At 44.6% G+C, this 25,861-nt stretch overlaps 1 protein-coding gene across 1 annotated transcript in view; it reads left to right on the top strand.

Moving 5' to 3' along the window:
- The window catches only part of LOC121003393 (oocyte zinc finger protein XlCOF22-like), a 94,473-nt gene that overhangs the window by 54,502 nt on the left and 14,110 nt on the right, over positions 1-25,861 (top strand). Inside the window, exon 7 of the mRNA XM_040435221.1 lies at positions 21,625-22,281. Coding sequence (XP_040291155.1) covers positions 21,625-22,281 — 657 coding nt within the window. The remainder of the gene's footprint in view (positions 1-21,624; positions 22,282-25,861) is intronic.

The following is a 25,861-nucleotide window of genomic DNA, read 5'->3' as shown; positions in this document are numbered from 1 at the left end:
GTTCTACATGTCTTTGATAAAAAAAAAATGCAATAAGTGTATATTTATTGGTTTGCGCAAAAGTTATAGCTTTTACAAACTATGGTACAAAAATGTGAATTTCCGCATTTTGAAGCAGCTCTGACTTTCTGAGCACCTGTCATGTTTCCTGAGGTTCTACAATGCCCAGACAGTAGAAACACCCCACAAATGACCCCATTTTGGAAAGTAGACACCCTAAGGTATTAGCTGATGGGCATAGTGAGTTCATGGAAGTTTTTATTTTTTGTCACAAGTTAGCGGAAAATTATGATTTTTTTTTCTTCTTACAAAGTCTCATATTCCACTAACTTGTGACAAAAAATAAAAACTTCCATGAACTCACTATGCCCATCACGAAATACCTTGGGGTGTCTTCTTTCCAAAATGGGGTCACTTGTGGGGTATTTATACTGCCCTGGCATTTTAGGGGACCTAAAGCATGAGAAGAAGTCTGGAATCCAAATGCCTAAAAAATGCCCTGTGAAATCCTAAAGGTGTTATTTAGAATTTGGGCCCCTTTGGGCACCTAGGCTGCAAAAAAGTGTCACACATGTGGTATCGGCGTACTCAGAAGAAGTAGGGCAATGTGTTTTGGGGTGTATTTTTACATATACCCATGCTGGGTGAGAGAAATATCTCTCTAAAAGACAACTTTTCCCATTTTTTCATACAAAGTTGTCATTTTAGAGAGATATTTCTCTCACCCAGCATGGGTATATGTAAAAAGACACCCCAAAACACATTGCCCAACTTCTCCTGAGTACGGCGATACCACATGTGTGACACTTTTTTGCAGCCTAGGTGCGCAAAGGGGCCCAAATTCTAAAGAGCACTTTTAGGATTTCACAGGGCATTTTTTACGCATTTGGATTCCAAATTACTTATCACGCTTTAGGTCCCCTAAAATGCCAGGGCAGTATAAATACCCCACAAGTGACCCCATTTTGGAAAGAAGACACCCCAAGGTATTCCGTGAGGGGCATGGTGAGTTCCTAGAATTTTATTTTTTTGGCACAAGTTAGCGGAAAATGATTTTTTATTAAAAAAATTTTCTTACAAAGTCTCATATTCCACTAACTTTTGACAAAAAATAAAATTTTACATTAACTCGCCATACCCCTCACGAAATACCTTGGGGTGTCTTCTTTCCAAAATGGGGTCACATGTGGGGTTTTTATACTGCCCTGGCATTTTAGGGGCCCTAAAGCGTGAGAAGAAGTCTGGAATATAAATGTCTAAAAATTTTTACGCATTTGGATTCCGTGAGGTGTATGGTGAGTTCATGTGAGATTTTATTTTTTGTCACAAGTTAGTGGAACTTGTGACAAAAAAATAAGTGATGCCCCTCAAAAGTGATCTTTTTATAGCGCCGCAGCGATTTTACGGTGTTTTTGCAGTGATCAGAAAAAAAGAAATTCTATTACTGCGGTGGGGCGGACTGAACGCAAGTGTGCGCACAAGATCAGGCCTGATCGGGCGAACACTGTGTTTTTTGTAGAGCCTATAGAACATGTTTTATTCTATTCCGCAATTGCGGACAAGAAAAGGCATTTTCTATATAGTTCTTGCAATGTGCGGATCCGCAAAATGCGGAAAGCACATTGCCGGTGCCCGTGTTTTGCGGATCCGCGGTGTCCGTGTTTTGCGGATCTGCAAAACACATACGGACGTCTGAATGGAGCCTTACGGGGGGTGATCAATGACAGGGGGGTGATCAGGGAGTCTAATATGGGGTGATTAGGGGTTAATAAGTGACAGGGGGGGGGTGTAGTGTAGTGGTGTTTGGTGCTACTTTACAGAGTGTCCTCTGGTGGTCGATCCAAGCAAAAGGGACCACCAGAGGACCAGGTAGCAGGTATATTAGACGCTGCTAACAAAATAGCGTCTAATATACCTTTCAGGGGTTAAAAAAATCGCATATACAGCCTGCCAGCGAATGATCGCCGCTGGCAGGCTGTAGATCAGCTAGTTTAACTTCCGATCCTGTGAACGCGCGCTCCTGTGTGCGCGCGTTCACAGGAAATCTCGCATCTCGCGAGATGATGTGCCGGCGCGTCAAGGAGGAATGAAACGACCGCCTCCGGAACGCAATCCTGCGTTAGGCGGTTCGGAGGCGGTTAAGGACCAGTTCAGGTCTAAAGTCACTTTGTGAGCCTTACATAATAGAAACCAAAATGACCCCATTTTAGAAAACGACAAACCTCAAGGTATTCAAAACTGATTTTACAAACTTTGTTAACCCTTTAGGTGTTCCACAAGAGTTATTGCCAAATTGAGATGAAATTTAAGAATTTAAATTCTTTGGCAAATTTTCCATTTTAATCCATTTTTTTCAGTAACAAAGCAAGGGATAACAGCCAAACTAAACTCTATATTTATTGCCCTGATTCTGTAGTTTATAGAAACACCCCATATGCGGTCGTAAACTACTGCACGGGCACACGGCAGGGCGCAGAAGGAAAGGAACACCATATGGTTTCTGGAAGGCAGATTTTGCTGGACTGGTTTATTTACACCATGTCCCATTTGAAGCCCCCCTGATGCACCCCTAGACTAGAAACTCCATAAAAGTGACCCCATCTAAGAAACTACACCCCTCAAGGTTTCAAAACTGATTTTGAAAACTTTGATAACTCTTTAGGTGATCCACAAGAGTTATTGGCAAATGGAGGTAAAATTTAAGAATTATATTTTTTGGGCAAATTTTCCATTTTAATCCATTTTTTTCAGTAACAAAGCAATATTTATTGCCCTGATTCTGTAGTTTGCAGGAACACCCCATATGTGGTCGTAAACTACTGTACAGGCACACGGCAGGGCGTAGAGGGAAAGGAGCACCGTGTGGTTTCTGGAAGGCAGATTTTGTTGGCATTTCCTTGGGGGATCATCATCATCGCTAAATGATGAGGAGGACGCGGATGACAAGAGGAAAGTGGGGTCATCCTCGTCCTCACTGGGGCTCTGGGAGTCGGAGGCAAGCTGGGCGTATGCCTCCTCGGCCGAGAACATCCAGCTGGCCATAGGGGAGTGTGTGTGCGTGTGTGTGTATGCGCGTACGTGGAAAACTTTATTTAGTGTGCATGTGTGTGGGGGCACGGGTGTTCGCGGACTTTGCCCTAAACCTGACAGAAAAAAAACTAAATAAAAAATCTATCAGGGTGATGCAACAATCAAATTATTATTATTTTTTTCCCCTGAATATCCCTGCCTAACCTAACTTTTCCCTAACCTGTCCCTAAAGTACCTTTTAGTGCCAGATGGCACTGTGGAGGGTCAGAAGGGGGGTGCTGGGTCAGATCCGTTGCAGGCTGCTCTCTCTCCTCGCTCCCGGACGCAAAATGGAGGAGGAGAGGAGATCTGGGGGGAGTTAACCCCCTGCCTGCCTGTGCAGCCAATAGCAAGCGATCCTGTGAGGTGATGTTACCATCACCTCTCAGGATCGCAGGATGGTGATTGGTTGTGTATTATCACACCACCGATCACCATCCTATTTTGGGTTATCAGGTCACCAGAGACCCGAATAACCCGGAAACGCAGCAAACCGCAGGTCTGAATGGACCTGTGGTTTGCTGCGATCGCCAATACGGTGTGGGGGGAAGGGTTCACAGGACCCCCATTGGCATTGTCACAGAGTGCCTGCTGAATGATTTCAGCAGGCACTTTGTTCCGATCACAGCGCGGCGGTGATAGTAAATACACATGACGTACTGGTACATCATGTGTACCAGGGCATCATGACGTCCCCAACAGGTTAAGTAAATAAAAAAGTATACATATTAGGTATTGCCGCGTCCGTAAGAACCTGCTCTATAAAAATATCACATGACCTAACCTCTCAGGTGAACACCATAAAAAAAGAAAAACAGTGTCAAAAGGCATTTTTTTTCAACTTACATCAGAGAAAGTGTAATAGCAAGCGATCAAAAAGACATATGCACCCCAAAATAGTACCAATCAAACCGTCATCTCATCCCGCAAAAATGATACCCTACCTAAGACAATCGCCAAGAAAAAAACTATGGCTCGCAGACTGTGGAGACACTAAATTTTTATTTATTTTTTTTCAAAAATGATATTATTGTGTAAAACTTAAATAAAAAAAAGTATAGATATTAGGTATCGCTGCATCCGTAAAAACCTGCTGTATAAAAATATCATTCCATAACCCCTCAGGTGAACACCGTAAAAAAATAAAAATAAAAAGTGTGTCAAAAAAGCAATTTTTTGTCACCTTACATCACAAAAAGTGGAATACCAAATGATCAAAAAGTCATATGCATCCTAAAATAGTACCAATCAAACTGTCATCTCATACTAAAAAAACTGAGTCCCTACATAAAACAATCGCCCAAAAAATAAAATAAAATAACTATGGCTTTCAGAATGTGACGTCACAAAAAAAAAATGCTTTATTATGTAAAACTGAAACAAACAACCAAAAAAATATTTGGTATTGTCGTGTCCGTAACAACATGCTCTAAAAAAAATAGCACATAATCTAACCTGTCAGATGAACATTGTAAATAACAAAAAATAAAACTGTGCCAAAACACCTATTTTTTGTTACCTTGCCTCACAAAAAGTGTAATATAAAGCAACCAAAAAATCATATGTACCCTAAAATAGTACCAACAAAACTGCCACCTTATCGCGTAGTTTCCAAAATGGGGACACTTTTCTACTCTACGGGTGCATCAGGGGGTCTTCAAATGTGACATGGTGTCAAAAAACCAGTGCAGCAAAATCAGCCTTCCAAAAACCACATGCTGCTCCTTTCCTTCTGCTCCCTGCCGTGCAGTGATGGCCAGTTCGTAGTAGTGTTCGCCAACGAACACATGCGGGCTGCCATTTTAAATCACAAGTCCGGCGATGCACAGGTAAGCCCTTACCTGTGCCTGCGCCGCCAGCCGCTCTGAAACAAATGCGGTCGGCACTTTTGTGCAGAGGTTTATCAAAACTGGTGTAAAGTAGAACTGTCTTAGTGGCCAGCAACCAATCAGATTCCTCCTTTCATTTCCCAATGAAGCTGTGAAAAATGAAAAGTGGAATCTGATTGGTTGCTATGGGCAACTAAGCCCGTTCTACTTTACACCAATTTGATAAAGTCAGGTTTAATAAGTGGGATTTCTTGCCTTATAAATGGGGTTGGGACCATCAGTTGCGTTGGGGAGAAGTCAGGTGGATACACAGCTGATAGTCCTACTGAATAGACTGTTAGAATTTGTATTATGGCAAGAAAAAAGCAGCTAAGTAAAGAAAAACGAGTGGCCATCATTACTTTAAGAAATGAAGGTCAGTCAGTCAGCCGAAAAATTGGGAAACTTTGAAAGTAAGGGCTATTTGACCATGAAGGAGAGTGATGGGGTGCTGCGCCAGATGACCTGGCCTCCACAGTCACTGGACCTGAACCCAATCGAGATCGTTTGGGGTGAGCTGGACCGCAGAGTGAAGGCAAAAGGGCTAACAAGTGCTAAGCATCTCTGGGAACTCCTTCAAGACTGTTGGAAGACCATTTCAGGGGACTACCTCTTGAAGCTCATCAAGAGAATGCCAAGAGTGTGCAAAGCACTAATCAAAGCAAAAGGTGGCCACTTTGAAGAACCTAGAATATGACATATTTTCAGTTGTTTCACACTTCCACATGTGTTAATTCATAGTTTTGATGCCTTCATAGTCATGAAAATAAAGAAAACTCTTTGAATGAGAAGGTGTGTCCAAACTTTTGGTCTGTACTGTATATAAAGAAAAAAATTACAGCACTCTCAAACACTTTATTCACCCCTGTGGTCGCACTGTTTTCAGCTCACTCATAGAGTCTTTTTTTCAACCTATGAACTAAAACGTTGCGAGTGAACTTGTGTTTCAATTTTTGCATACAAAGTTCAGGTTATCTATGAATTCTGTTATGGATTCCGCTACCACAGACCATAAGAGTCCATTCACACGTCCGCAACTATATATTGCTCTTTTTGTGAGGCAAGGTAACCAAAAAATGGCTGTTCTGGCACAGTTTTTATTTTTTACAGTGTTCACCTGACAGAGTAGATAATGTGATATAATGTGATATTTTTTATAGAGCAGGTCGTAATGACGTGGCGATACTTAATATGTCTGTTTTTTTATTTTTTTATTTGGGATTTACACAATTAATATTTTTTTTTTAAATCATGTTTTTGTGTTTACATTCTCTGAAAGACATATTTTTTAATTTTTTAGGCGATTGTCTTAGGTAGGGTCTAATTTTTAGTGGGATATGATGACGGTTTGATTGGTACCATTTTAGGGCACATGAATTTTTGATCGCTTGGTATTACACTTTTTTATGTGAGGTGATAAAAAATGGCTTTTTTGGCACATTTTTATTTTTATTTTATTCTTTTTACGGCGTTCACCAGACAGGTTGGATCACATGCTATTTTTATAGAGCAGGTTGTTACAGACACAGCGATGCCTAATATGTGCAATAAAAGCATTTAAAAAAAATAAATCATGTTTTTGTGTCTCCATTTTCTGAAAGCCATATTTTTTTATATTATTGGGGCGATTATCATAGGTAGGGTCTCATTTTTTGCGGAATGAGGGGACAGCTTGATTGGTGCTAACTTTGGGTACATACTGTATGACTCTTTTGATCGCTTTTTGTACAATTTTTTTGGGAAGTGAGGTGGGCAAAATTTAAATTCTATCATACTGTATTTATTTATTTATTTTTTTATGGCGTTCAACGTGCAGGAAAAGTAAAATGATGCTTTTATAGATTAGGTAATTACAGACGCGGCGATACCAAACATGTTTAGTACTTTTTATTTTTTTTATTTTTAACCAATTATATGTGCGGATATAGGAAGAAGTATGTTTTTTTTGTTTCCCTTCGTCCTATGACAGCACCAGGAGAGAGGGGCCTCTCCATTTCTCAGTGGTTTTCCTGTCCTGGGAGAGGATTCCTACTAGCATCTGCTGGGGAGTAGTTTCTCTCCAAGTTAACTTGCCGGCTGTGCTAGGGAGCGTGCCGGGTGAGTTCCCAGCTACGCGCTCCCTGAAGAGGAGAGGGTGTCATACCTCTGGAGGATTCCCTTTCTTTTGTTTCTCCTGCCAAACGCGATCAGCGGCACTGTCTGGGAGGAAGAGAGCACAGGTATTAGGATATAGTGTTTCCCATCCGTAGTATCGCGAGATCACGGAGCAAGAGCGACATCTCGCGATACTTCGTCTCCTACTGCGCTGAAGCGCGGGAGATTTGAATTTCCGCCCACATTAAGCCCAGCTAGAGCAACCTGTGGATCCTTGCCGGAAGGACCAGCAGATCCAAGGCGTGTGTGGACCTCTGTACAGCATGGAGGACGCTGGACAGGCACAGAAGGAACCGTCTACCCCTGCACCTATGGTATGGTTGAAGGGTATGTATGGCAGGGGGTTCTATCCCCCTTATTGTTTTTTCTGTGACATGTGGGTTCATTATGGCATATTGTCTTTTAGTAAAAACCCAGGAAGGTTTCTGCTAAGACTAAACATAAGGAATGTGGAATTTGTAAAGCCAAATTGTCCCCATCCTATGTTAAACTACTCTGTCGCTCCTGCATAGAAAACACTATAGCAGAAGAGTCCCCCTCAATGTATAAATGCATGAAAAGGCTGTTTAGAGAAGAAGTGGGTAATGCCCTTAAATCCCAAAAAGAAGCCCATAGAAGCAAAGACAGATCCCCTTTTCGGATGTTTCTAGTTCGGATGGAAATACCTTAATAGAAAGTGGGGAAATTTTATCCGACTCATCTTCGGATGAAGATAGAAGCGGTAGACCATTCTTTCCCATTTAGGACGTTGATCAACTTTTGAAAGCCGTTAGAGCTACAATGAATATTGAGGGCCCCAAGGAAGTAAGATCAGTACATAACGTAATATTTAAGGGACTGGAAGGGAGAAAAAAGAGACAGTTTTTCTTATTCACAAGAACGTGGCAGCTATGATAACGAAAAAAACGAACGGAATTTTATTCCCTCGTCGGTTAAGCGCAAATACCCCTTTGACTCTGCGGATTCAGTACTCTGGGACGTTGCACCAAAAATTGACGTGCCGAAGTTTCGCGCAGATCATCTTTTTTTGATGACCTAGGGCAGCTTAAGGACGCCATGGACAGGAGAGCAGATAGCTTCCTAAGGCGAACATGGGAATCAGCGGGGGCCTCCCTTAAACCTAACATAGTGGCCTCTTGTACTGCTAGGGCCCTTATCTTATGGGTGAAGCAGTTAGAAGACCAGATCAGGGATAAGACTCCTAGGGATCAGTTATTAGAATCTATCCCGGTTATTGCCAAAGCAGCTGACTTTCTGGCGGACGCTTCCGCTGACGCAGTTAGATTCTCTGCTAGGTCATCTTCCCTGGCTTATTCTTCTCGCAGAGCCCTTTGGCTTAAGAATTGGTCAGGGGACGTGACATCTAAGAATAGACTTTGTAGTATTCCATGTGAAGGAAAATACTTGTTCTGGTCCTCCTTAGACGATATCCTTGAAAAGGCAGGAGATAGAAAAAAAGGGTTTCCCTCTTCCTTTCGTAAGCAGAATCCCTCCTTTTGTCAGAATAGAAGATTTTCAGGTACAAAGAAGAGCCTGAATAAGAGAGATTCCAAGTGGAAGTTGTCTTCTTCTAAATCCAAAGGCTTCTTGTTCAGGGGCCATAATCCCGGCTCTACTAAAAAAGACAACCCCCCCAATGACGCCAAGGTGGGAGGAAGGCTGTTCCAGGTACTACCCTTTGGAATCACCATGGCGCCGCGGATCTTCACAAAGCTCTAGCGGAAATGGCTGCTCATATAAGAGAAAAGGACATCCTGTTTGTACCATATCTGGACAATTTCCTGATCATAGCCCAGTCCGAACAAGCCTCTCTCACCCAGATAGAACAAGTGATCTGCATTCTGAACTCTCTGGGGTGGATAATCAATGTGGAAAAGTCCAGAATGGTCCCTCAGAAGGTTCAGCAATTCCTGGGCATATTACTGAACTCTACATCTCAGAAATTGCATGATTTTCCTAGTTTATGACGTAAAGTCATGATTTTATTAAGGACACGGAGGCGAGTATTGCATTCTCTTTCTTTACTGAAATTTCTATAGCAGCACAGAAAAAGAAGAAAAAACCTTTACCACACAGGGTAACCATGGCAACAAGCCCTCCCCTAACCCAGTATAAGAGTCCTGGCATCAAACATCTCCTCCTCTTTCTTTGATGAAGGCACATCCTCAAAACCGTGATGACAGCAAGACCGAATCCAAACACGAAGATCCCAATCCGAAAACATCCAACCGGGATGATTGTAGAGACAAGGCAACAGAGCCAAACTTGATCTCAGGCACCAAGAACGCCAGTGCTGTTATCCTAAGGAAAAAACAGACAAGAGAACATAGATAATGTAAAATCAATGCAAGCCAAATGTACTGCATAGCGATAAGAACAGATCAGTACTGCAGTAAAAGCAGAATAAGCATATAAATAAATATTAAGCAACATGAGGTATGATATAGCGTAACAGTAATAATAAGAATATCATCAAATACCAAATATAGACAATGAGGGTGGGAGAATATAAATATGGGAGGGGCAATACTCGCCTCCGTGTCCTTAATAAAATCATGACTTTACGTCATAAACTAGGAAAATCATGCAATTTTATTACATGACACGGAGGCTCCTATTGCAAGTTTAAAGTTGTTGAATAACAGAAGAAAATACATGAGTGGATGGACGGAAATAAAACTCACGAAATGTGGAAACTCGAGACCAGTTAGCCACATGAAGAATATCCTCCAAACGGGCACCAGCGACCGCCATCGATGTAGAAGCAGCGCCTCTAGTGGAATGAGCCGTGAACACAGAAGTATCCACACCCGCTAAGGACATAATCCACTTAACCCATCTGGATAAGGTAACACAAGTGACTGGAGCGAATGGACGCAGATACGACAGAAATAATTCCGGCGATGCTGAAGACCGATGAGGAAACGTGCGGGCCTCATATACCTGTAGGCACGCAACTGGACAAAGGGCAGGAACCTCGGGAAAGCTAGGGTAAGAAACCGATCTAATGTTAGTTTTAGTACGCCGCAAAATGTTAAAAACAACACCATCAGGCGTAAAAGATCTAGCATCATAATCTAAGGCCCTGACATCGGAAACCCGCTTACATGAAATCAAACAAAACAAAGTGACCAACTTTGCAGACAACTGACGCAAGGAGAGCTGGTCATTGGAGGGCCAGGAAGAAAAAAGGGAAAGAACCAAGGAAACGTCCCAGGTACAAGAAAATCGAGGACGAGGTGGACGGGAAAGACGGGAACCCCTGAGAAGACGACAGACCAAGGGGTGTTGCCCAGCCGGGCGACCGTCAAAACCCGAATGATAGGCAGAAATGGAAGAACGGAACAAGTTAATTGTTCGGTAAGCCTTACCCGACTCAAACAGAGAAGTGAGGAACTTCAAGATCTCAGTTACAGGGGCTGATACGGGATCCAAGTTCCCTGCAAGGCACCAGTCAGACCAAGATCGCCAGGCAGCACGGTAGGATCTCCTAGTCCCCGGAGCCCATGCGCTCTCTAAAAGGCGTCTAGTTGCTTCCGGAACCTCAGAGACGTCCCAGGAACCCCTGAAACTCTGCACGCGATCAGGCGTAAAGACCCGTCCAAAACGAGCGGATGTTGGTGACCTGACGGATCGAGTAGAAGGTCTGGGAGAGACGGCAGGAGCAAGGGAGGTTGAATTAGACACTCCAGAAGTTGAGGGAACCATGACTGGGCCGTCCAGAAAGGAATCAGAAGTACCATCTCGGCTCTCTGAAGACGCAGTTGAGCAAGGACTCGAGGGATCATCATGAACGGTGGGAACGCATACGACAGACGACTGGTCCACTTCTGGAGAAACGCGTCCACCGCCTCCGCGTCCGGGTCTGGCCTCCAGCTGTAGAATCTCGGAAGCTGAGCATTCAGGCGAGAAGCGAAAAGGTCGATGCACATAGGACCCCATCGAGAAGAAATAGAAGAGAACATCTTCACGTCTAATCTCCAATCGCTGGAATCCACCAGAAAACGAGAGGACCAGTCCGCGTGAGTGTTGTGCAAACCCGGAAGATATTCTGCCACAACATTGATGTCCTTCTCCAGGCAAAACTCCCAGAAGTCCCTCGCTAGCTGGGAAAGAGCTGAAGAGCGTGTTCCTCCCATGGCGTTGACATAACGCACCGCCGAGATATTGTCCATCCGCAGTCTCACACACGCGTTGGCCATTCCATTCGTGAAGCTGCGAATCGCGAAGGAGCCAGCCAGCAACTCCAGAGAATTGATGTGCAGATTCGTCTCCGCAGGGGACCAACGCCCGCCAGTGGTCACCCCGTTGCAGTAGGCACCCCAGCCCGAGAGACTGGCGTCCGACTCTATCGTGAAGTCCGGGAGCGGACCGAAGATAGCCTTGCCGTTCCAGGCCTCCAGATTGTGGATCTACCACTGAAGCTCGTCCTTGGTCTCTCTGTCCAGAAAAATCAGGTCCTCGTACGTAGCACCGGCACGAAGGTGTGCAAGTTTGAGGTGTTGAAGAGCTCGGTAGTGTAACGGAGCCGGGAAGACCGCCTGAATGGAAGCGGATAGAAGGCCTATCACTCGGGCAAGCTGGCGTAGCGAGACTTGCGGGAGAGTCAACGTCCGGTGAAGTTCCCTGCGAATAGATCGAACCTTGGCGGAAGGAAGACTGAGGGACTCTGAGGCAGAGTCGACTCGGAAGCCCAGAAACTCCATGGAACGAGACGGGACAAGACAAGACTTCTCCCGGTTGATGAGAAAACCTAACCGGGAAAGAAGATCCATAGAAGTCGACAGGTGCTCCAGAAGATGGTTGCGATCCTGGGCCATGAGAAGGATGTCGTCCAGGTAAATAACTAGACGAATTCCCCGACTGCGGAGGAAGGCCACAACCGGCCGCATCAGTTTGGTGAAGCACCAAGGGGCTGATGATAGGCCGAATGGAAGACATGTGAATCTCCAAGTTTCGCCGCACCAATGGAAACGCAACAGGTCCCTGGAGGAAACCGCTACCGGAACCGTCAGGTAGGCGTCTTTCAAATCGAGCTTGGCCATCCAATCGTTGAAGAGGAGCATGTCCCAGAGAAGATGAATGCCCTCCATTTTGAAATGGCGGTAGCGGACATAGCGATTCAGGGGACGGAGATTTATAACCGGACGCATTTGGCCGTCCTTCTTGGCCACCAGGAAGATGCTGCTGATGACACCCGCAGGAGTAGGGGGAGCACGTTCTATTGCGCCCTTCTGATAAAGAGAAAACAATTCTAGGTGTAGAAGGCGTTGTTTCTGAAATGAAAGACAAACGGGATGGGGAACAGGGATCTGAACAGATGGAACAATCAATTCTATATGAAACCCTTGAACCGTAGCTAAGACCCAAGGGTCTGTGGTGACAGTCAACCAAACATGGGAAAAATGATGGAGTCTGCCTCCTATCCAAATTGGTGAAGAATACAGAGGATGACTTACCGAGGGGTCGACGGTAGGAAGAACCTCTGGGGCCTCTGGATCTCCAAGAGGAACCACGGGACGGGAAGAATGCCGGAGGCTGTCTTGAGTCCTGGGAGGCACGGAATGGGTAGGAGCCTCGACCCGCAGAGCCTCGGGACTGGAACGATGCACGGCCGGACAGGCGGCCCCTGAAGCTGCCGGCCCTAGAAGAGACACGCCCATGGAAAACTCGTTTCATGGACGATTGAGCCTTATCGAGTGCAGTGAAGGCCCCTACAAAGCGGCCGAGGTCCTTAATAAAGGAGTCCCCGAATAGAAGGCCTTGGGCGTCCTTGCCGGCCTCAGTAAGAGCCAAATTAGAGAGCTTCGGCTCTATTTTAAATAATATGGCCTTTCTCCTCTCGATGGATAGAGAGGTATTGACATTGCCGGTAATACACACGGCTCTCTGAACCCATCCAGTAAGCTCTTCTGGGTCAATGGCCAGGTTTTGGGTTCTGGCAGCTTCTGCCATCTCAAATATTTTGGTCAGAGGACCTAAAACGTCAAGCAATTTATCTTGACAGGCCTTCAGGGCCGACTCCAAACCCCTATGCGGGTTCCACCCGGACTTAGCCAGGAATTGGGTCATTTTCGGATCTACCGAAGGTGTTTCGCCCACTTTATTAGGAATAATGGGCCTGGGACATTCAGCCCGTAATTTATTTCTCGCCTCCTTGGATAAGGGATGGCGAACCCGGGATTCCAAGTATCTAGCCACATGATCAGATGGCAGCCACTCGGCAGAGCGAGGGTGATGCAGAGCATCAGGGTCAAAGAGGGACTCTCCGGATGGGTCAAGGACCGCTGAAGTAGAAGCAGGGGGTGGGACAGGAGAGACCATAGGGTCCACCAAGGTGGAAGAGGTGCCCGGGAGGACCTCATCTACAAAATCAAGCCCTTCTTCAGCAGAAGAAACATCCTGTAAACTAGCCTCCTCATCAGAAAATACATCCGATTCAGAATCGGGTTCTGGCTGCGCTCTGGCGCATTTCCAAGGCCTCGCCTTTTCTGCCCGGCGGGCATGGGCTCTTTTGCGCGATATCTGCGCGCTCTCAGTGGTGGATTTTAGCACACCAGTCATAGGGTTTCTGGAGGCGGTGGGCTCAGGCACAGAGTGACTGTGCTGACGGGCAGGGCGATGCTGACGTTTAGATGAATGACCCCTAAGCGCCTCAGATATAGAGGAGGATATGGCGCTGGATACAGAGCCCATGGCGGCTTGAATGGCAGCAGTAACAGAGCGCTGCAAATCAAAAGCCTGTAGAGGCATAGAAACAGCAGGGGCACTATGGAGCAGAGAAGGAGGGGATACAACCTCCTCAGGGCCCCGAGGTAGGGAAGGGTTAATAATATTTCCCTCAGCCATAATGAATAAAATATATATATATGGGCGACTGTAGACACAATATATTGAAGAAACAATATCAGAAAAGGATAAATACTGAAAACTCCCAGCAGGAATCACAGACGTGAACGCAGGAGAGGATCGGAGCAGCCGAATCCGGTATCTGCAGGGACAGACAGGCGTAGTCTCGCGAGAACAAACGAGACTTCCGGGTAGGACTGAAAAAAAGCGCGCCGCCCGACGAGAAGAAGCGGGAAGGCGAGCAGGGAAGAAGAAGGGCGGGCAAAGATGGCGAGGGGGAGTGGATTAAGAAGAAAAAAGACAGCGGCCGAATAAGGTGAGCGCCGCAAGGAAGAGAGGTGGGGGGGAAGCGCTGAACGGAGCCACAGAGGGGAAAAAACGAATAGGTAGACTAAAGGGAAACATCCCTGGGACAATAACCAGAAGCGCAGCTAATAAAACCACAGCAGGGCACAGTAAAAACGCAGTTAATAAAACCACAGCAGGACACAGTAAAACGGTACCTAGATAAACGGAACAAGACCCCAGAAAGGGGAGAAAACCCCCCTGTCAGATATCAAAACTAATAACACAGTATATATATATCTAGCCACACAAGATAAAAGTGCTACTTATCTGATGTGGAGCAGCAAAGAAAGAGGAGGAGATGTTTGATGCCAGGACTCTTATACTAGGTTAGGGGAGGGCTTGTTGCCATGGTTACCCTGTGTGGTAAAGGTTTTTTCTTCTTTTTCTGTGCTGCTATAGAAATTTCAGTAAAGAAAGAGAATGCAATAGGAGCCTCCGTGTCATGTAATAAAATCTCTTCTGCCACCAGAGAAGAGCCAGAGAGTAAGGTCAGTGGTACGTCAGCTTATTCAGTTTCCTTCGCTGTCTATCAGAAAGGTCATATCAGCTCTGGGATCTCTGACCTCCTGCATTCTGGTGGTTCCATGGGCTCGGGCTCAGGCTCACTCCAGGAGCCTTCAAGGGGAGATTCTCCAGTCTTGGTCAGGGAAGGTAGAGGAGTTAGACAAAAAGTTTTCAATTTCCAGGCAGACATGCAGTTCCCTGAAATGGTGGTTGGATCCAGTCAACCTTGCCCTGGGGGTTCACTGGAGGGTTGTGGACCCAATAGTAGTAACTACAGACGCCAGTCCTGTTGGCTGGGGAGCTCATGTCCAGGGCAGAGTTTTGCAGGGCCCTTGGGACAGATGAATATGGACAGCCTCTTCAAATGTAAAAGAGTTGATGGTGGTTCTTCTAGACTTGCAGAAGATTTTGCCCTTGCTCGAGAACTGTCATCTAAAAGTTCTGTCAGACAATGGTTCCATCGTAGCTTATCTGAATCATCAGGGAGGGACCAGGTCCAAAGAATTACGGCAGGTAGCCGCTCAAATTTTTTCCCTGCTAGAAGGAAGAGTCCTGTCATTGTTGGCCCTTCATATCAGAGGAGTGGAAAATCAACAGGCGGATTTTCTAAGTCTCCACAAACTAGACTAGAGAGAGTGGTCTTTGAATCAAGGGGTTTTCTCCCAGTTAGTACAGCTTTGGGGGGAGCCATCGGTGGATCTCCTTGCTACAAGATCCAACAGAAAGGTGGAAAAGTTTTTTTATCTCTTAATCAGAGACCTTCCTTTCGGCAGTAGATGCCTTTCTACAGCCGTGGGACCAAGGTCTTTTCTATGCATTCCCGCCTCTTCAGTTAACCTCTTCCGGACATAGGGCGTACAGGTACGCCCTGATGTCCCGGTACTTAAGGACACAGGGCGTACCTGAATGTCCTATGTATTTCCGATCACCGCCGCTAGGCGGGTGGTGATCGGAACCCGGTGCCTGCTCAAATCATTGAGCAGGCACCTTGGGTAAATGTGCGGTTTGCGGCTTTTACATGTTGTGGGCAGCGGTGCCATCGGGTCCCCGTCTGGCTGTAGGGGGGACCCGATGGCATGGAAGGCAGCGCATTGCATTCCTGAGGCATCGGCGCTGCCTTCCTGTGATGAGCCTGTGAGATCCAGCCCCCTGGATCTCACAGGCCGGAAGCTGTATGAGTAATACACACTGTATTACTCATACAGCCAATGCATTCCAATACAGAAGTATTGGAATGCATTGTAAAGGATTAGACCCCCAAAAGTTGAAGTCCCAAAGTGGAACAAAAAATAAAGTGAAAAAAGTTGAAAAAATAAAGTTTCCCCCCCAAAAAATTAAAAGTTTCAAGTAAAAATAAACAAAAACGTCATTTTCCCCAAATAAAGTAAAAAAAAAAAGTTGACATATTAGGTATCGCAGCGTTTGTATCGACCGGCTATATGAACATATCACATGATCTAACCCCTCAGATGAACACCGTAAGAAATAAAAACTGTGCTAAATAAACAATTTTTTTTGTCACCTTCACAAAAAGTACAACAGCAAGCGATCAAAAAGGCGTATGCCCACCAAAATAGTACCAATCTAACCGTCACCTTATCCCGCAATAAATGAGCCCCTACCTAAGACAATCGCCCAAAAAATAAAAAATAAAAAAAACTATGGCTCAGAATATGGAGACACTAAAACATTTTTGTTTTGAAAAAGCTGTTATTGTGTAAAACTTACCCAATATGTATACTTTTTTATTTATTTATGTATCACCGCGTCCGTAATAACCTGCTCTATAAAAATATCACATGACCTAACCCCTCAGGTGAATACTGTAAAAAAAGAAAAAAAAAAGTGTAGAAAAAGCCATTTTTGGTCACCTTACATCACAAAAAGTGTAATAGCAAGCGATCAAAAAGTCATATGAACCCCAAAATAGTGTCAATCAAGCCGTCATCTCATCCCGCAAAAAATGAGACCCTACCTAAGATAATTGCCCAAAAACTGAAAAAACTATGGCTCTCAGAATATGGAGACACTAAAACATGATTTTTTTAGTTTCAAAATGAAATCATTGTGTAAAACTTACATAAATAAAAAAAGTATACATATTTGGTATCGCCGCGTCCGTGATAACCTGCTCTATAAAAATATCACATGACCTAACCCCTCAGGTGAATACCGTAAAAAAATTAAAACGGTGTAAAAAAAAAGCTATTTTTTGTCACCTTACATCACAAAAAGTGTAATAGCAAGCGAACAAAAAGTCATAGGCACCCCAAAATAGTGCCAATCAAACCGTCACCTCATCCCGCAAAAATCATACCTTACCCAAGATAATCGTCCAAAAACTGAAAAAACTATGGCTCTCAGACTATGGAGACACAAAATGAAATCATTGTGTAAAACTTACATAAATAAAAAAATAGTAAACATATTAGGTATCGCCGCGTCCGTGACAACCTGCTCTATAAAAATACCACATGATCTAAGGGCTCTTTCACACTTGCGTTCTTTTCTTCCGGCATAGAGTTCCGTCGTCGGGGCTCTATGCCGGAAGAATCCTGATCAGTTTTATCCTAATGCATTCTGATGTTCAGGATGTCTTCAGTTCCGGACCGGAATGTTTTTTGCTGCGCTTTTTGCTCCGGCCAAAAATCCTGAACACTTGCCGCAAGGCCGGATCCGGAATTAATGCCCATTGAAAGGCATTAATCCGGATCCGGCCTTAAGCTAAACGTCGTTTCGGCGCATTGCCGGATCCGATGTTTAGCTTTTTCTGAATGGTTACCATGGCTGCCAGGACGCTAAAGTCCTGGTTGCCATGGTAAAGTGTAGTGGGGAGCGGGGGAGCAGTATACTTACCGTCCGTGCGGCTCCCCGGGCGCTCCAGAGTGACGTCAGGGCACCCCACGCGCATGGATGACGTGATCGTATTAATTTAACACGTCATCCATGCGCATGGGGCGCTCTGACGTCATTCTGGAGCGCCCCGGGAGCCGCACGGACTGTAAGTATACTGCTCCCCCGCTCCCCACTACTACTATGGCAACCAGGACTTTAATAGCGTCCTGGCTGCCATAGTAACACTGAACGCATTTTGAAGACGGATCCGTCTTTAAATGCTTTCAGTTCACTCGCGTTTTTACGGATCCGGCGGGCACCTTCGGCAAATGGAGTGCACGCCGGATCCGGACAACGCAAGTGTGAAAGAGCCCTAACCTGTCAGATGAATGTTGTAAATAACAAAAAATAATAACGGTGCCAAAACAGCTACGGTATTTATTGTTACCTTGCCTCACAAAAAGTGTAATATAGTGCAACCAAAAATCATATGTACCCTAAACTAGTACCAACAAACTGCCACCCTATCCCGTAGTTTCTAAAATGGGGTCACTTTTTTGGAGTTTCTACTCTAGGGGTGCATCAGGGGGGCTTCAAATGGGACATGGTGTCAAAAAAACAGTCCAGCAAAATTTGCCTTCCAAAAACCGTATGGCATTCCTTTCCTTCTGCGCCCTGCCGTGTGCCCGTACAGCGGTTTACGACCACATATGGGGTGTTTCTGTAAACTACAGAATCGGAGCCATAAATATTGAGTTTTGTTTGGTTGTTAACCTTTGCTTTGTAACTGGAAAAAAAATTATTAAAATGGAAAATCTGCCAAAAAAGTTAAATTTTTAAACTGGATCTCTATTTTCTATTAATTCTTGTGGAACACCTAAAGGGTTAACGATATTTGTAAAATCTGTTTTGAATACCTTGAGGGGTGTAGTTTCTAGAATGGGGTAATTTTTCAGTGGTTTTTATTATGTAAGGCCTCATGCACACGACCGTTGTGTGCATCCGTGGCCGTTCCGTTTTCCGTGATTTTCTGCGGACCCATTGACTTTCAATGGGTCCGTTGAAAACTCGGAAAATGCACCGTTGTTCATCCGCGGCCGTGATCCGTGTTTCCTGTCCGTCAAAAAAATATGACCTGTCCTATTTTTTGGACGGACAACGGTTCACGGACCCATTCAAGTCAATGGGTCCGTGAAAAAACACGGATGCACACAAGATTGGCATCGGCGTCCGTGGCCGTAGGCTACTTTCACACAGACTTGAATGTGAAAACTCAGATCCGACAGTATATTCTAACACAGAGGCGTTCCCATAGTGATGGGGACGCTTCAAGTTAGAATATACTAATAACTGTGTACATGACTGCCCCCTGCTGCCTGGCAGCACCCGATCTCTTACAGGGGGCTGTGATCCGCACAATTAACCCCTCAGGTGCCGCACCTGAAGGGGTTAATTGTGCGGATCATAGCCCCCTGTAAGAGATCAGGTGCTGCCAGGCAGGAGGGGGCACACCCCCCTCCCTCCCCAGTTTTAAATTCATTGGTGGCCAGTGTGCCCCCCTCCCTCCCCTGTATTACATTCATTGGTGGCCAGTGGGCCCCCCTCCCTCCCCTGTATTACTGTACATTCATTGGTGGCCAGTGGGCCCCCCACCCTCCCCTGTATTACTGTACATTCATTGGTGGCCAGTGGGCCCCCCTCCCTCCCCTGTATTACTGTACATTCATTGGTGGCCAGTGCGGCCCCCCCTCCCCCTCCTAATTAAAATTTCCCCCCCATCATTGGTGGCAGCGGAGAGTTCCGATCGGAGTCCCAGTTTAATCGCTGGGGCTCCGATCGGTAACCATGGCAACCAGGACGCTACTGCAGTCCTGGTTGCCATGGTTACTTAGCACTTTTTAGAAGCATTATACTTACCTGCGATGTCTGTGACCGGCCGGGCGCTCCTCCTACTGGTAAGTGACAGGTCTGTGCTATAAGCAATGCGCCACACAGACCTTTCACTTACCAGTAGGAGGAGCGCCCGGCCGGTCACAGACAGCGAAGGTAAGTATAATGCTTCTAAAATTGCTAAGTAACCATGGCAACCAGGACTGCAGTAGCATCCTGGTTGCCATGGTTACCGATCGGAGTCCCAGCGATTAAACTGGGACTCCGATCGGAACTCTCCGCTGCCACCAATGATGGGGGGGAATTTTAATTAGGAGGGGGGCCCACTGGCCACCAATGAATGTACAGTAATACAGGGGAGGGAGGGGGGGCCCACTGGCCACCAATGAATGTACAGTAATACAGGGGAGGGAGGGGGAGCCCACTGGCCACCAATGAATGTACAGTAATACAGGGGAGGGAGGGGAGGCCCACTGGCCACCAATGAATGTACAGTAATACAGGGGAGGGAGGGGGGGCCGCACTGGCCACCAATGAATATACAGTAACACAGGGGAGGGAGGGGGGCCGCACTGGCCACCAATGAATGTACAGTAATACAGGGGAGGGAGGGGGAGCCCACTGGCCACCAATGAATGTACAGTAATACAGGGGAGGGAGGGGGGCCCACTGGCCACCAATGAATGTACAGCAATACAGGGGAGGGAGGGGGTACCGCACTGGCCACCAATGAATGTACAGTAATACAGGGGAGGGAGGGGGGGCCGCACTGGCCACCAATGAATGTACAGTAATACAGGGGAGGGAGGGGGGCCCACTGGCCACCAATGAATGTACAGTAATACAGGGGAGGGAGGGGGGCTGCACTGGCCACCAATGAATTTAAAACTGGGGAGGGAGGAGGGTGTGCCCCCTACTGCCTGGCAGCACCTGATCTCTTACAGGGGGCTATGATACGCAAAATTAACCCCTCAGGTGCCGCACCTGAGGGGTTAATTGTGCGGATCACAGCCCCCTGTAAGAGATCGGGTGCTGCCAGGCAGCAGGGGGCAGTCATGTACACAGTTCGTAGTATAGTCTAACTTGAAGCGTCCCCATCACTATGGGAGCGCCTCTGTGTTAGAATATACTGTCGGATATGAGTTTTCACGATCAAACTCAAATCCGATGGTATATTCTAACATAGAGGCGTTCCCATGGTGATGGGGACGCTTCAAGTTAAAATATACCATCGGATTGGAGAAAACTCCGATCCGATGGTATAATAGGGACTCCTGACTTTACATTGAAAGTCAATGGGGGACGGATCCGTTTGCAATTGCACCATATTGTGCACCAATCCGCACAGCCAGGCGGACACCAAAACGACTTTTTCCTTCATGTCCGTGGATCCTCCAAAAATCAAGGAAGACCCACGGAAGAAAAATCGGACACGGATCACGGACCTACGGACCCCGTTTTTGCGGACCGCAAAAAAAACGGTCATGTGCATGAGGCCTAAGCCTCACAAAGTGACTTCAGACCTGAACTGGTCCTTAAAAAGTGGGTTTTTGAAAATTTCTGAAAAATTTCAAGATTTGCTTCTAAACTTCTAAGCCTTGTAACGTCCCCAAAAAATTAAATGTCATTCCCAAAATGATCCAAACATGAAGTAGACATATGGGGAATGTAAAGTAATAACTATTTTTGTAGGTATTACTATGTATTATAGAAGTAGAGAAATTGAAACTTGGAAATTAGCAAATTTTTCTAAATGTTTGGTATGAGCTGTGCGCTGCGATTGGCCAGCGCTGCAGCAAGGGACACGCCTCATACAAAAAATCAGTCCAGTACAACAGAGGGAGCGCAGACACCGGAGCCTATACCGGGCGAACGGAGCGGCGCCCAGACATACTAGTAAGTGCAGGGGGACCCCTGGGTGCCGCTCTGCCCACAGATATAGTTAGTTTTTAGTTTGTACACTAGTGAAAGGTCCTCTTTAACTGCCTCGGAGAGGACATCTGTCCAGTGATGTTTTAATATGGCCTTTATTCACATGATTAAAACATAACAATCACTTTTGCAAAATTAAAAAAAAAATAAAATAATGTGTTTCTCTTTTCAATAGATAACTTTCCCAAAAACTTGGAGGGACATCTCAATTTATACCTAGATTATAAAATAGAATATAATGATATTGTACAAGGTTATTCTGGAGAACATTCTATCACTTCAACATCAGTCCTTCACAGAAGAGATGTATCTACTGATCCCAATACTTATGAAGAATCTTTATCTGATCAGTCACTAAATGATCACCGAGTTACAGGTCATGGAGAGAGTGAAATATTTACATGCTCTGAATGTGGAAAGAATTTTAAGACAAAATGTAGTCTTTATAGACATAAGAAAATGCACAAAAATGAAAGGCCATTTTTATGTTCTGAATGTGGGAAATGTTTTATTCAGAGATCACATCTTGTTCAACATCAGAAAAATCATAGAGGAGAGAAACCATTTTCATGCACTGAATGCGGTAAATGTTTTACCCAGAAATCAAGTCTCAGTGACCACCAGAGAATTCACACAGGAGAGAAGCCATTTTCATGTTTGGAGTGTGGGAAATGTTTTACCTATAAATCAAGTCTTGTTGACCATCGACGAACTCACACAGGAGAGAAACCATATTCTTGTATGGAATGTGGGAAATGTTTTACGAGGAAAACAAATCTTATTGAACATCAGAAAAATCACACAGAAAAGAAGCCATTTTATTGTTCAGAATGTAAGAAATGTTACTAGACATACTTTCTTATGGGAAATCAAACCAGAACATGAGAAAATCTTATTTTCAGGGAGTGGGTAATTTTTCAGAAACAAGACACTAGCCACATTAAAACGTTTTTTCCAAGACTTTAATACTGATGACCTATCCTTTGGATGGGTATTCCAATGAAAGTTGACGGCATCATATCCATTAGAAGTCCTTTATTCATTATGGGTCCATAGAAAAATGTACAAAAAAAGCCAAAGAAAGTTCAACGTTTCGACTACATAGTAGTCTTTTGCAAGCATAATGTGGAGTGAACATTAGAAGTTTATAAAGTGTATATAGCACCTCCCCCAATATTCCTATACCAATAAAGCGTGCAGATTCATCACTATAACACCCACTTATTAAAAATCACCAATACAACGCATTCACCAATACAACGCATTCATTGTCATTACTACTGACCAAGCTCAAGAGGTGCATAAAGTGTTACCTTATGGAGGATGGTGGCAAATGGATCCATCACATCATGCACATGGGTCTGGCGTCAGTTCACAGTTCCTCCCTCCTGCATCACGTTCATCCTTAGTGAGTGACGTATCAATGTCACATGACTTACCTCCAGTCATCTGGCCAGACAGCTCACGTCCACCTGACCTTACCAAAGCTGTCTGGCCACATGCTAAGCAAATCCTGGGAAATACCTTTAATGTGATACCTAGTTAATCAACCGACACCAACGAAACATGCAGTATGTAACTTGTGTCTTCATCAATGTAAAATACAGTACAAGTGGAGCTTTAAAATACAAGTGATGATGCAATGACCACAGATAAATTATAATAAACATTACATAATGGTGGTATAGTGTATATACAGACAATAGATATACAGTACATTCAAACTCATTAGGTAAATGAACAAAAAAATGCTAATTTCGTTTCAGTATTTCTATTTTCTATTAAAGTGACTCCCAAGATTTCAACGCTCTTAGTCAATTTATAAAAGATTAAAGAGGATGTACAGGATTAGAAAAAGTGTGGTACTGCAGTTTTGCGGGATTGCAGTTTATCCCTCTTTACAAGCACCAGTAACTGATGGCTGCATGTATACACAGCGATTGGCACTCACAGGTGAAAGTGGAAGGGTGAGCAGTCCTCTTAAATACAGAGCACTTATAACTATGAGTCCACTTTATTTTTTGTTAAGCTCGGTTAGCGAAATATCTGTAAAGAATAAATGAAGGCAACTGGACTTACTGTAGATTTCTTGAAAACATTTCACTCGTTCTTCCAACGAGCTTTCTCAATTCTGAGTGACTGTACAAGAATTCTCTGGGAATAAACATGTAACTGAATCAACATCTGGTAATTATACCCAGCATGGGGTCAGATGTCATTATACCCAGCCCCATGCTGGGTCAAAGGTGTTGATGCCATTATCCTAATTGGAGTCAGTAGGTGATAATGACCTCCCAGAAAAAGGTGTCTTAACAAAATAGGGGAGTAGATAAAGTTACATGAGTCAGCCACCAGCCGATATCTGTAGTGCTTTTAAGTGCATGGGGTTGTGGTGGATACAGTTGGATGATGGAACAGGTTCAGAAGAATAATGTTGGGGCGAAGAGTGGAGGAGAGTTAGATTAGGGGATGTGATAGACCACCCTAAAAAGATGTGTTTTAGGGAGCACCTAAAACTGTCTATATTGTGAGTTAATTTGATTGATGGGATAGGGCAACTTGTGAGAATTCTTGAAGATGGGAGTGAGAGGTTAAGATTACGGTGGATGATAGTTGTAAATCATTTGCAGAGTGTAGAGCACATGTGGGGTGGTAGACATGAGGGAGGAGATGTAAGTCGGTGGAGCACTATGGATAGCTTTGTGGATAAGAATGAGAAGTTGAAATTGAATCCTATACTGTATGGGGAACCATTGCAATGACTGCAACTGGAACAATGACTTTGTAAGGAGGAGACCAATTAATCATGAGTTACAGTAATTGAGACTATGGTAACAATGAGAGTTTTTGACGTTTCCACAGCAAGAAAGGGTCAGATTCTAGAGATGTTTTTGAGCTGTAGCCAGTATAAACAGGGAAGCAATTTAATATAGGGGGGTGAAGGAAAGACAAGTAGGTGTGCTTACCAGAAGTTATGGTAGCACCACACACTAAAAGAGAAATATCAGGTTTAGGTAGGTTAGTAGATGGTGAAAACACAAATAGTTCAGTTTTTAAAAGATTCATCTTCAGACAGATAGAGGCCATGATGTTAGATACAGCAGACAGTCAGTCACTGGTGTTCTCTAGTAAATTAGGGTGATATTACAGAGTGAAGTGTATAGTTAAATATCGTCAGCATAGAAATGATACTGATAGTTTGTTCAATAGAGGCTTTGTAGAGAGAGAAAAGGAGAAGACCTAGGACTGGACCATGAGGAACCCCAACAGCAAGAGGGAGGCGAGAGGAAGTAGAACCAGTGAATGATACAGGAAAACAGAGAGTGGTGTCATAAAGGCAAATAGATTGGAGCATGCTGAGTAGGAGATGGTGGTCTACAGTGTCATATGCTGCAGAGATTAGTCACCATTGCATTTAGCTAGAAAAATGAATGGGCGGCACTGCGCATCAGTCGCGGTCCAGGTGCACGGTCAAAAGGTAGATACCTCGATACTTGCAATAGAAAGACCAGCACTCCGTAATTTCAGTGATGAAAGAAGGTTTCTTTATTCGTCACCCATATGTGACGCGCGTTTCGACACTAGTCTGTGTCTTTATCAAAGTACAGGTGATAACAGCTCAAAATAGTATACAAATGGCACCATTAAATACAATTCAAATAACCCGCCTCCTAGCCACGTCAGTGGTCACATGGCAAGGGGCGGACTAAACCGCCCCTAGCCATGTGATCAGTCACGGGGTCAGAGCGTCATACTGCTAAGCAACCCATCCAAACAGACTAATCAAGAGTGGAGTACGGTAAGACATGTATCTAATCCATGTACTATTATCTATCAGAGCAATTTTTAATCCTTTACACATCTGGTTTACACAATTTGTGAGTAGCGATACATTAGAGTTAAACCGTCTCCTCCTCATGCAAAAAAATCATATGGTCACGGAGGCAACAATGCCAGTCACATGATATGTCACATGACATAGCACTGTTACGTCTCCGATCCAAAAAGTGTTACAAAAAAATGTTGAATTTCACGGAAGATAGGTTGCGCTGCAGTATTAAAAATCCATGTCAGGTTCAAACATATTATAGAGAACTGAGGTATCAATATTTGGTTACAAAGCAACAGCATGCATAGATACACAGTAACAGTCCACAATTATCTGTTACACGCATAGGATCAGAGAAAACTACTCAGTGAATATTCCTTATTGAGGCCTTTGGGGGCAAGTGTCTCAAGTCGATGGATCCAATATGCTTCACGCTGGTGGAGCATCTGGATCCGATTTCCTCCACGTCGAGGTAAGGTCACTTCTTCTAAAATTTGAAAACGCAATTGTGAGATGCGGTGATTTTTTCTTTAAAATGTTGGGGAATAGGTAGCAAGGTGTTTTCTTTCCTAATTGTGGACTT

This window comes from Bufo bufo, chromosome 6 (assembly GCF_905171765.1).
Source record: "Bufo bufo chromosome 6, aBufBuf1.1, whole genome shotgun sequence".
Classification (NCBI taxonomy): domain Eukaryota; kingdom Metazoa; phylum Chordata; class Amphibia; order Anura; family Bufonidae; genus Bufo; species Bufo bufo.
The sequence above is the reverse complement of the archived record's forward strand: the minus strand, read 5'-3'. Positions and strand labels throughout refer to the sequence as shown.